Here is a 13572-nt window from a genome sequence, read left to right as displayed (position 1 = left end):
CTCCTCTCCTCTCTTCTCCTTTCCTCTTTCTCTACTCCTTACTCTCCTTTTTAGCAGGGCTGAGGATTGAACCTAGGGTCTCATGTAATCTCCAGCCCTTAAAAACCCTTGTTGGCTTTTTATGCATTAGATAAATCACAGTGAGCACTCTATAATTCTGACATAATTGCAAAAATCTATAGTACATAGAATACCAAAGAGTGAATGAACTGAAGAATATTCTCATATGGTCAATTTCATTCACTCAAATCAATTTTTACATTGGCAGCAAATTTATAGAGCAAAGTTACTTTATTTTTTTACTTGTAACTAGTTCTTTGAAACATTGATGAGAAATGAGAGGGAGTTCAATATTGTCCAAATGATTGATACTTTCTATAATATGCTGTTCAGGAATTAATATGTAAGAATAAAAAGGCTTTAATATTCATTTGATATGATTTATTGAATATTAATTTCACAATAACTCACTTCTTACTGTCAACTTTTAAAAGGATATTTTGCTAAGACATTCCAAGGAGAATGATCAGAGTCATTCCCAAAGGTTTCAAATCCATTATTACGACTGCTAATGACTAATGACTTCAACTTTGGAGACCTGCTTGACAGCTGTATCCTTTATCCTTTATGAATAATTCCACAGGACTCTATCCTTCTCTAATGGACTCAAAAAGGCTCATTTTCTCTTTAGCAGTGCTGTGGGGCACTGAGATTTACAGTGACAAAAGTACAGGAACCACCTAAGAACCCAGTCTCCTCAGTGACCTTTCTAGTCTACAAATGGAGAACAACAGTTTTGATGTATTTCACTGTATATGGAATATGAATGTAACAGCCCCTTTCCTCCTCTATATTTTAGCCTTTTGCTAATGGAATAGAGCAGGCTGACTCCTCTTCCCTCAAGGGTAATTTTCAACATCTCCCAGTGAGCCCAACACTGACCAACCATTTCCTACAGAATCGTTATGGCCCACTAGAGTCAAGTAGTGGGCCACCTGAGGGTTTGCCTCAGACAACTAAAAATTAAAATCTGTATTGGAGGAGACAGTCATTGCTCAGGTTTTATTCTCACTCCGGGAGACTGAATTTCCCGGAAAGGACAGGGTTCGGGGTGAGGCAAAGCAGGCTCTTCCTCACTCAAGTGGAACCTAGAAAACTGAGTAACACTGAGTGTAATTGATATTAGAGACTTAGCATTGACTGCATATGTATTGGTAAAAAAAAAAAAAAAATTATGGAAATCCACGGCATCATAAACCAGTGCCTGAGTGCTAATCATACCATATTAAGGCCTTATCTAAATGTAATTTTTTACCTCCAAATAATCTTTACTGCAGTCATCGTGGCTCTCCAGACTCAAGGTTCCAAAGGTAAATGTTATCAAGGAGCCAGGACTGGCTAGAATGTGCCAGACACAATCTCTTCCTGGGGGGTAGTTTCCAGGGTACCCCGGAGATGTAATAGAACCATAATTACCAGTGAGTATGCCACCACATTCTGAAATAAGAGGGAAAGTGAGTAAGTGAGTAAGTGGGCTAAATTCACATAGAATTCTCACAGACTCTGCCTTCAGAAGGCAAGCTTCATTTACATAACTATGAAGAGTTTAGAATGGCCTCATAAATTTCACAGTACTTCGAGCTGTCCAGTTTCATGACTATAAATCTAGTACCGACTGATAGCAATGCTCTAAAATCTGGAACTTTTGTCAGAATTAATATTAATATATATTAATGCTCTAAAAATTCTGGAGCTTTCAATATCTTTCAATATTGCCCCCTATATCTTTCAATAAACCAGAACACTTTATACTTTAAAATAGTTAAGAAAACACCTAATTTTCTTTTAAGAAATTTTTTCTTATGCTGTAAAATAAATTATTATACTTATATAAGTTATATAAGTATAAAATTATGCGATAAATTGTCTTACAATATATCGATCACATGTAAATTTGACATACATAAATTATAAAATATGTTGTTCCCATTTATAAGTAAATGTACATGGTGATTAAGCAAATGAAACAAGTAGTGCACTGAACTGGGCTTCCTGGTACCACCCCAGTACATGACAATGACTCCTTATATGGCTGGCAAATCACTGGAGATGTATCGAAGAACTCTTCTATTAAATATTCACATTTATTTTATGGAGAATCTGTGGTGGCTTGTAATAAATGTTACTGTAGAAGCAAAAAGTAGAAACACCAACTAATCTAGACTTTGATAAATATGCCTTGAGAAAGAAAGAAATTACAATGACACCTTAAACATGTAAAATAAGATATTCAAATAACTATACACATAAGGCAAAGCTTTTGTTAGCAAAGGAAAACCTGAAACAATTAGATACATGGATTTCATTGTTCCAAACAGGGAACGTCCATGTTCAGAGAAAGGTAAATTACCTAAAACTTAACTTAAAAGTATATTATGAGTATAAAACTTTTTAATTCATAAAATAATATAATCAATGTACAGATTTAAATATCAAATGTAAATGTAATATATAATAGTTATTATCATCCATAGTGTAGAGAATTTCAGGAAAGAGTAGCAATATGAAGACAGAATATACTAAAAAGATTCCAGTGTTCCATGTACACATAGAAAGATGTTCAGCATCTCTGCTACCACTGAGATAAGGGTTCTTGACTTTCAAAGTTATAAAAGTCCAGAAGTTTAAAAACAAATTATTAGACTGGCTGTGAATAGTCACTGTCCCACAAAGTTAGGAAAACACAAGATGGTCTGAACACTGCAGAAGAAATATGACCTATAAAACAGCAAAATCTTATGCTTGATTTTGAACAAGCAATCCCAAAGGCAGAGGGAGAAAGTTGGAATAAGGCTAATATATAAAGTATACAAGGTATATCCACAATTCTAAAGAAAACTAATTGAGTGCCTATAAATACATGTTTGAACAAGGCAGGATGTATCTATGTAATGGTGAGCTCTGTTCTAGATTTGATGCAGTTTCTAGGGTCAAGGAAGGACAGGTGAACACCTCTGCATATGTAATGGTGTCTTTTAGTGAAAGAAGGGAAACTATTAGTCTGTGTGATCATTAAAGGAATAGGTATAAAGCTAATTTTACTAACAATCTACTTATAGCAGGAAGTAGGGTAGAAGCTGTACATGTGAAAAAGCAGGATGTTCATTGAGATGACTCTAGCACTGTGCAAACATTTTATACAACCGTAAAGCAACATTTATTTAAAAATCTAAAAAGGTATCAAAGCAGATGCTAAAACTCATAGCCAAACTTTGGGCAGAATGCAGGGAATCTTATGAAAGAAGAAGGACATAGAAAAACCTGGAGGGGGCAGGAGCTTCACAAGGAAAGCAGCAGAACCAAAACATCTGGACACAGGGGTCTTTTCTGAGACTGATAGTCCAACCAAGGACCATGCATGGAGATAACCTAGAACCCCTGCACAGATGTAGCCCATGCCAGTTCAGTGTCCAAGTGAGTTCCCTAGTAATGGGAACAGGGTTTGTCTCTGACATGAACTCAGTGGCTGGCTTTTTTACCACCTCCCCCTGATGGGGGAGCAGCCTTACCAGGCCACGGAGGAAGACAATACAGCTAGTCCTGATGAGACCAGATAGACTAGGGTCAGATGGAAGGGGAGGAGGACCTCCCCTAACAGTGGACTGAGAGAGGAGTATGGGAGGAGAAAAGAGAGGGAGGGTGGGAGTGGAAGGAGGTGAGGGAGGGGGCTAGAGCTGGGATACAAAGTGAAAAAACTATAATTAATAAAAAATTAATTAATTAAAAATATTTAAAAATGTTTTAAAAATCTAATAAGGAATCTCTAAGAATCACAAATAATTTCACTGAACTGAAAAGTTAAACATGAATACTAAGACTACGTGACTTTAAAACTCTAATACTGCCAAGGGGTAAAAAAAAATGTATGTTTTGTTTTACTTACATTGATGGGGCCATGCTATGTATACAAGTTTTAGACCTGTGACCTTCCTGTCCTCCACTTCCTATGTTGAGGACTATGGGTGTGTAAAATCATGCCCCCATAAAATATATATTAAGCATAAAATATCAGCAACAAAACATTAAATTATTTTCAATTATATTATTAGTAATAATATTGGCATTGGCCTTGGGAAAATTTAAAGGATCAAATCCAGAAGTGATATGCTATTTTCACTGGCAATCATGTTTTTTAGTGAATGAGAGGAGCCATAAATATCAATAGAAAATAAACCTTAAAATCTTAATATATCTGTATACTGCAGGACTACTGAAGATCCAGTGATTTTTTTCCCCTTTAATAGTATTAAAAAGGTATTTTCTGCTTCTGTGCTTTGAGAGCTCCAGAGACACCCAGAGACCCAGCAACAGAAATCATTCTTATTACCAGATGTAGGACCTAAAGTCCAGTTTCCACCAAAAAAGACAGCTCTTTCCAGAAGTAACTGCAGTGCTAAAACTATAAAAATATGGAAAGGGCCTGGAACATACTTTCAAACCAGAAAGCAAAGCAATTTTCAAAGGTTACTGGGGTCTTGTCCAACAGACTCAGAAACTAAGCAGAAAAAAATTACCACTAAAAAATATAAAACAATTGAACATTTTAAAAGAATCTAAAATACTTTAAAACACATCAACTCTTATATATACTTATATATATATACTTATATATACTAACTCTTATATACTAATTTATAGATATCAAAAACAAACAAAATAAAATGAAATAATAATTAATCATTTTGATCAATCCTAGGAAACCAAGTCACTAACTCAAATACTAATAGAAAAGGGAGAAAATTGTAAATGTGTCCCACATTTCTTCTGTCCTAGCCTGCTTCCTGTTTCTCGCATAAAAGCTGAGCAAGAGCAACCTAGGGATGGAAAGGATATATTTGGCTTACAGGTTATGGCCACAATTAAGGAAACTGGGGTAGGAACTCAAAGCAGGAACCTGGAGCAGGCACCGAAGCAGCAGAGTCCCAGGAGGGGTGTTTACTAGCTTGCTCAGACAGACTTTTTACACAAACAAAGACTGCCTTCCTAGGAATAATGCTACCCACAGTGGCACAGGCCCTCCTTCATCAATTACTGATTAAGAAAACACCCCGAAAAACATGCCCAAAAGCTACACTAAAAGAGACAATTCTTTAATTGAGGGTCTTTTTCCCAGGTGATGCAAGTTTGCATCAAATTGACAAAAACTAAAGCAGCACATCTTCTAAAATCCACAAGTAAGCAAATATCTGGTGTAGTGAACTTATAACCCCCTGGATAACTTGAGATAATAAATAATAAGAAATGATACACTTACACTCTCATCATCTTGTGAGTCCCTATGAATTTAAGAGTTGCTAAAAACCGCTGTAGAAAGCACAAAAAAAGATGCTTTCGAATGAAAAGATCAACCTGAGAAGATCAACAATCTAATCAATACTGAAGTAATGACAGAGAAAAAGAAAATATGATGTGCTACTGAACGTGGTTACTTTGGCCAGGAGGAGAGAAAGAGAGAACTAAATAGAACTTTTGACCCAAGTACTAGCTTACAGCATGACAAACGGCACATGGGATGCAAACAGCACAATGCATATGGTGTTTGATGTATAGAACACGTTTCCTTAACAAACAAATTCCAACAATGCTTGATTCTTGGTATTAGAATTATTGTCTGTTGTTGCTGTTTGGGGGTCTCAAGGAACAAACAGCATGGTACTGTGCTCTTTGAACAGTGGAGAAGCCTGTATGCTGAATCCTGTACCCATCCTGGAATTCTTCCCGTGTGTAACTTTCAGATGGTTACCAATGTAAACAAGGAAGACAGTAATACTTCTGCCAGCTGAAGTCAATGAAAACTCAGAATGTCAAGCTTCTGGAGTATTCAATATTTCAGAGCAACATATTACATAAGAAAGCAGTTGCATGAAGATAGTGCCAAATATTTTTGTATGAGTTTCCCCAGGTATTTAGAAAAATCTTTAAGTGCTGATACATGAGGAAGACGATAGAAGGCGTAACAGAGATCAGCTCAGCATGGTGGAATGACAGAATGCCAAAGTTGAAGAAAATGAATATCCAAATGCTATTACAGACTCAGCCAGAAGGGAAAGAGTTTTGTGAAGATCCTGAAAACAACTGAAAGTTCAGAAAAGCTACGCTTGAATGGTAAGAAGCATGTTCTAGGAATCATGGTACTCCACCAGGATTAAGGGGTAATTTTGAAACACCCCTTTCAATTCAGGCATCAATTGGATCAAGGCAATATGTCAGTAACGTAATTGCCTGTTAAAACAAAGCCAACTGTTTAGGGAATATAATCTAACCAGGAATCCTTATAGCATTATCTGTGATGTTCTGTTCCTAACACAAACTTATTAGGCCCAGGTGGGGAAAAGTAAAAAAAAAAAAAAATAATAATAATAATAATAACAATAATAATAAAGGAGTCACTTGGAGCAAAGCCAGAATGAAATCTGATATTGGGGTCCCATACAAGGACTCCATAGTAACTACAATCAGACCTAGAGGGGAAAGTTGACAAAAATACATTCTGATGAACTTTTTCAACAGATAAATAAAATTCATGTTTTAAAAATATCCTATGATTTCTTAGATATTATATTAGCTGTTAAGTCAATGATAAGCAAGCTACAGTTTGTAGAACCACAGAGGTTAGGTATAGAGTATGGGACTAGTGTGTAGATACATCTTTTTAGAAAAGAGAAATAAAGTAGTTATAGATGGCTGGTTGGGGGTGGGGGCTGGAACAGGAGGATCAAGTGGAGAGAGGGATGGGGAAGGAAATATGAGGAGAGACAGTTAAAATTAGGGGCCACTTAAGGGGCAGTATAAAAGCCTAATACAGAAGCCTCCTTTTAAATATATATATATATATATATACATATACATATATCTAAATGAAATCAATAAAAGAGGACACAGAGCCCCCAAATAGACATCTCTTGTCACCAAATGAAGTGTCTAGTAACAGGACTGGGTTACATGTAATTGAGTTGTTAGTCAAAGGGCTCCCATGACAAGGCCCCATTTTTAAAGACAACATCGACACAACTCATTGAACATGGAGAAGTCAAGCTGGTGTCTACAGAGTCTGCCCCTATGCGTTAGCATCTTTAGTACAGGAAGGTGCTCTGCAGGCTACAAAAGCTAGCCACAAACGCTCTGATCTACGATAGCGTCCCATCTGCAGGGTAAGCTGGGACAAGGGTGTCACAAAGGGGTAGGAGTAAACAACCCATAACTGATTTCACTTAATCCTAAGAGAGCAGTTTCCACGCATCCTCACTACACACAGAACAAAAAGGGAAAATAAATATTTAAAATATTATTTAAGCAAAAAATTTAAATACATGAAATAATTAGAAAAATTAAATAAAATATAGTAAGCAAAGATGTCAGAATAAAATAATCTATCATCTATAATCCCAGCTTGAGACCTCAGTACAGTTCTCTCATCAATGAAGCAAACATTTTATGACATTGGAGAAACAAAATATTTGAACAGAGCTACTGACCAAATTTTGTAATAATTTTTTGTAATAATTGGCCATATCCAATTATTACAAAATATATGTTTTTCCTCATAATATGGGAAACACCAAAACAAAAATCATGTTAGTTCAAAAGCAAATTTCAAACAGGAGATACACTGTACCATTAATAGTGACCACACTGGTAGTTATGATCTCTGAGAAACCGAAACTAACATGGAAAAATATCTTAAACTTAATACCAATAAAAAATACAACATAAAATAATAGATACAAATAAAATAAAGTCAAATGCTTCATTTCAGTGCATACATTAAAATGTATTTTCGTTGAGTGTGTCTTTCTGAATAATACATCACCTTACATATTGAGGCAAGCTCCCCCATTTGAACCATTTGAATTTGTAGATTTGCTTAGTCTAGCTAGGCAGCTACCTTCCCCACCTCCCAAGCACTGGGATTACAGGCAGGTTGTCACTCTAGCCTGGCTTTTATGTAGGTCCTTGGAATTTGAACTGCAGTCCTCACACTTGCATAGCAAGCATTTGGCCCATGGAGCCACCCCTCAGCCCTTAAAAGATTTTAAAAGGCCAAAGCCATTTTTCATCCTTCTAGGTCAAGGATCTTGGGAAGATTATAAAGGCAAGAGTAAGTTAAACTTCCCAAGTATTAGAAAGAGAGAAAAGAAAAATCTCACCTTTAATTTAAGTAGACTTGAAGTAAATTCAACACATTAATGTGGCAGAAATAGTGCAATGTGGTTTTAAAGAATTGACTACTAGCTGTCAGCAAACCTGCCTGGCCTTGTGGTTCTCTCTCTGAGAGATGGCAATAACTATTAGATGGCCTGATGGTACTCTCATTTAAAGGTAATCTTATAGTCAATGAAGAAATACTCAATGGTTTTCTTATGAAGTTGGGAAAAAAACAAAACAAACAAAAAAAACCACTACTTATTACTCCCTACTTTAACTTAGCACCATATTGCAGGTTTTAGCCAAGGCAATAATTAAGGGGAAGATGTAAGAATTACAAAATATAAGATTAACAGTATCCTTCCTCAGATGACATGATAGTACATGAAAAATAGAAAAGAATTTTTAAAAGATTTGGAACTTAAACACTGAAATAAATGAAGCATTAGCAATTAAAAGTTTGTAAAAAACGAGTACCAACTGAATATAATATAAGAACAACATTTGGGCATCGTGACATATACTTTCGATTCCACCACTTGGGGGACAGAGGCAGAGAATCTCTGTGAGGTCAAGGCCAGTCTCGTACATAAAGTGAGTGCCAGGGACTAGAACAGTGAGACCCCATCTAGGAAAAAACAGGAACAAAACAAACAAACAAACAAACAAGAACCTAAGAACAATGAAAAAGAATTAGCAATTATCAAGTGGTTCTTAAAATAAGGAATATTACTGTAAGGAACAGTCCAAGCTCCCAGTGACATTCTTGTGATAACCTTACTAGCTGAAGTTATAAAAATGGTTTTCTGGTTGATGGTGAGAGCCTATCGCTAAAGACACCACATCCCTTAGTCACAGGACATGGAGAAATGAAGTTGGTACTGACCAGGAAGCGTCCTCTCTGTTGGCTAGCTTTCACAGTTCTGGAAGATTCTGTGCAGGCTACTAGGGAAAAATTCATCTGTGAACCCTGTAAACTGCAATAAAAACCTGCACAACAAGCTATGTCCAGGTTTGTAAGAGTGGTATGAATAAGTCACATGTAGTGGGTGGGTAACCAGTCACTTTCTGACTGGATTTAAGACCTGCTCCATAGAAAGAAACGCATGCTTGGTACGGTAAATCCAGCCAAGAACCCAACCTTTATGCCCTGCCACCAGCAGCACCAGTGACAGCTCTACCCCTAGGAATACATGGAAACAGAAATTGGACTTGGTGAATTATTTAAAATCCAAAAAGAAGAAAATAACATGAAGTTGAATGAGGTAAGGGTATATCTGGGAGGAATTAGGGGGAAGAGAGAAAGTAACTATAATAAAAATAAATTGTATTAAGTTCTGAAACAATTAATACAAATATTATATTAAAACAGCCCAAAAATCTCTATCCAGTAGTTTAATAACCTCATTATTACTCATGAATTTTAAACTTTGCAACACACCCTAACTTTTCTGTTCTTAAATTCAAAATCAAATTCATTTTTAAATCATTTGTTCTTAAAGTAATCATTAAAATGTTACATTATTTTTCGGTCACCAAAGGCGTCATAATATGAAAATGAGTTTTGCTTTCTCCTCCTTTGACACTCACCTGCCTTCTGCGCCTCCCACCTTGCTGTAAAGCCTCTCCCGGGTTTTATGTATTCAGAGTAGAGATGGAAATAGAGAGAATTGCCACTGCTGTGGACCCCCTGGGGGAGCCCTGAGCCACAGTATCTCCCAAGTGGGAAACCTGCTGAGGAATCTCCATCGTGAATCTGAAGATACTCTCTGGGGCAATTATTTGCTGATTCTAAGTCGAGAAATGTGAAAGTGACATGGACAACCTAAAAGAACATACAAGCATCCCCATGTTAATGCAGAGCATTTATTTCTTCCACTAGCTAGCAAGCATGCACACAAAGAGATACAGCCATCAACCCCATTAGCCCATCCATGTGTGCAGCAGGTCTACGCATAGAGGACTGACTTTAAAATCATTCAAACCAAACTTTAACTCATACAGAAATATGAGAAAATGTCTGTGGAGATGGACATGCTTTCTATCCTGATTTAATCACTATATATTCTATGCATGTATCAAATTATCATATTATTCCCCATAAAATATGTACTAATGCTATGTATCCATTTCAAAAACAAATTTACCAAGATGTTTATCAAATGACTATTCTATTAAGGGTATGGTCAAGAGTGATTCTAAATAAAATTTAAAAAATGAAATGGTCATTTGAAAAAAAAAAATCTTAAATTAAGTCCAAATGGCTAAGCTTGGCCTTCATAAGAATGTACCCAGAGCCCCTGAAGAACCTGCAGTAAGTGTTCACCCCATCCCATATTGATTCCCCTATCCCATATTGATTCCCCTATCCCATATTGATTCCCCTATCCCATATTGATTCCCCTATCCCCTATTGATTCCCCTATCCCATATTGATTCCCCTATCCCATATTGATTCCCCTATCCCATATTGATTCCCCTATCCCATATTGATTCCCCTATCCCATATTGATTCCCCTATCCCATATTGATTCCCCTATCCCATATTGATTCCCCTATCCCATATTGATTCCCCTATCCCATATTGGTCTCAGGTGTCCAGCCTGGACTGAGACACTTCAGTGTGGGTTAAGTGGGCATGGGAAGGCAGCAGGTCTTCGGGACATCATTAAAGTGTACCAAGCAACCAGTACCCAGGGCAGAAAACAGGAAGAGGGTAATGTTAAAGTACTGAGCACAAAAGTAAAGTGGAGTGAATAGGAGCGCATTTTGAGTGTAGTAAAATACAGAAGATTTTAAACTGATAACCCATTTTAAAATAAACATCTGGAAAAGCCCGGTTTAATTTCCACCAAAATCCAAGATTATAAGTATTTAGCTAGGATGAGTAATTTCAATATATTTTTAAAATTCTATGTTAGAATATTTACTATGTTTCCTAAAATTACATTATTTTTCTGACAAAGCAACTTAAACGTAAATTACATAAACCTTAATTACTTGTTCATGTTTTCTATTATATTACATCTTATGCTGAAGAGACTATATAAAATTGTATCACAAAAAAGAATAAATTTTCTTTAAAACTGTAATAAACAAAAAATTTTTCCTTAGAATCTTTTCCTTAGAAAAATATAATTTCAATGTCAGGAAATAGAATTCATTAGAACTAAATGGAAGGAAGGAAATTCACACAACATACCCAGTGGGAAACTTTTTTGGAGTTTGTTCTATTGTGTAATGGCCGTGCTGCAATTGGTTGTTCTTCCTTAAGGGAAATAATATTTTCTGCACAATGTCCTCTATAATAGTTTGCTGGGAAGAGTTCGAAAGATTTCAAGGGGAAAATCTTACCTATTAAAGCATACAGCTTTAAGTCTATGAATTGCTTAGAAAATGAATACCTTGGAAATCTGAAAGTTCAGGGATAATAAAAATAAAACTCATGACCCCAGGTCTTAGTTTTAAGTGTTCATATAGTGGCCCAGTCACGAACTTTGGAGTCAGATGGCCTGAGCCTAAGTTTCTTAAAAACTAAATGCCATTTAAAAAATACACATATCTGGAAATTTTTCTCAAATTCTAGGCTCCATTTATGCACATCTAAAATCAGATTAATAATCCTAGTTTTAGAGTTTAAAGTACACTAATATATATGGTACCTGGCATGGAGGAGACACTAAGGAGGTCATCTTAATACCAGATGCCAGCATTTAATGACAATTACTGAGTTCAGAGGTCAAATGCTACTTTTGCAGTAACAGCTGGTCTTACAGATTAGATTAACTATTGACCCACAGCTAGACAAACAATGTTGGGAATCCTTCATTACCAGGTGTAAGAGAGGGTAGAGGTGCAGAGAGAGAAAGAGTGGGGATAGGGAAGAGGGAGGGAGGGTGGGAAGAAGGAAGAGAGGAAAGAAAGAAGGAAGGAAGGAAGGCAGAAAGGAAGGAAGGAAAGAAGGAATAAAAGGGACTACAGAACTAAACTTGACTGGGAAACTCATCTGTTCCTCTTATAAGGTACGTAGTATTAAAGAAATAAAGACTACCAGTCTTCTCTTATTTTCTATTATTTCAACTATAAAATAAAGATACTGTTTACTTCAAATAATTGGTATGAAGCTAGAGAAAGATAAACAAAGAGGCCAGCCCAAAGCCCAACAAGCACATAGTAAATAGCTAATATGTGAGAATGGAATTATCATTTGTACTTTACAAGTGCGCATACACATGCACACACATGTCACATTTACCATATTTTTTAATATACAAGTGGGATATGCTCATAGGCAATCATTACTATACTTACCTTAGCCTCATCAGTTCTGACAACCCAGAAACAGTTAACATCATGAACATAGGTATCGTCAGGGCTCCGGTAAGCAAAGGTTCCTTGTGTCCCTGAGAGGACCCCTCCACAAGCTGGGGGAAAAAGAAAAAGTACTGTGTTTTTCATAGATTACCAAAAGGGGGAGAGCAGGAACCTCTGGCCCACAGTTTCCTCTTCTCTGCCCCTTTCCGTTGACATCAAGCCACACATTCCTTGTATCTACAGTCCATTTCATTCCCATCACATTTTCCACAAACTTTACTTGATTCCTTTATTTCCTTTGGCTACTGTTCTCCAAACCTTGATGAACTAGATTTACCTCACATGATTGAACCACAGCATTAATTCTTCCATTTTATGCTGCCACCTTCCTGCTGCCCTGTGGTCATCTTAGCTCCTTGACTACAGGTGAGCAGATAAGTAGAGAGGATGTTTTATGCTTCTACATTCAATCGTTGTTCTAAACATGTAGTAACACCTCAACGAATGCACTGACTCAAAAGCAGGACTAAGAAGAGATAGCATGGCGTAGTTAGAGGAGACATGATGAAGAGTCTGAATGAGGTGTCTAAGGACTAATCACGTCTGGATGGGAAGTGAGGGAGCAGTTTCTGGAGGTTGTAAAGAGAAATATCCCTCAAAGAAAAACACTGGCAATACTCGCGTGGTCCACGGGACTGAGTAGAAAAACAAGCTGGCTGCAATGAGAATATTTATAGAGCACTAGAGAAATATATGGTGATTTGGACAGAGTGAAGGTTGTTCATGGGAGATAACTGAAAAACCATCTGAACCTTGCTTAACTGGGCAAGGAAGAACGGGGCCTCAGGAACTAGGAGAGTGATGAGTAAGGGAGAAAGCATTCTGTGAGCATTAGAGGCCTGGCGTGCAGGAAGTGGCCCCAGGAAAACAGAAAGGGAAATTCCTGAGTATGTGGTACATTGTCCAAAGAATACATCAAATGTGGAAAACACTAACAATATCTTTGAAGAAAAATGTTTCTTGTTTAAAATGAGGTTTATAATTATCCTCTTT

The 13572-nt window shown here is 36.7% G+C and overlaps 1 protein-coding gene across 2 annotated transcripts in view; it reads right to left on the bottom strand.

Annotated features, from left to right (window-relative positions):
- Cubn (cubilin) overlaps positions 1-13572 on the bottom strand; it is a 209521-nt gene that overhangs the window by 175612 nt on the left and 20337 nt on the right. For both annotated transcript variants that reach the window (XM_021648484.1, XM_021648485.1), the window contains exons 13-15: positions 12517-12629; positions 9796-10030; positions 1316-1497 (exon numbers count right to left, since the gene is read on the bottom strand). In XM_021648484.1, coding sequence (XP_021504159.1) covers positions 1316-1497; positions 9796-10030; positions 12517-12629 — 530 coding nt within the window. The remainder of the gene's footprint in view (positions 1-1315; positions 1498-9795; positions 10031-12516; positions 12630-13572) is intronic.

This window comes from Meriones unguiculatus, chromosome 19 (genome assembly GCF_030254825.1).
Source record: "Meriones unguiculatus strain TT.TT164.6M chromosome 19, Bangor_MerUng_6.1, whole genome shotgun sequence".
In the NCBI taxonomy this organism is placed as follows: domain Eukaryota; kingdom Metazoa; phylum Chordata; class Mammalia; order Rodentia; family Muridae; genus Meriones; species Meriones unguiculatus.
The sequence above is the reverse complement of the archived record's forward strand: the minus strand, read 5'-3'. Positions and strand labels throughout refer to the sequence as shown.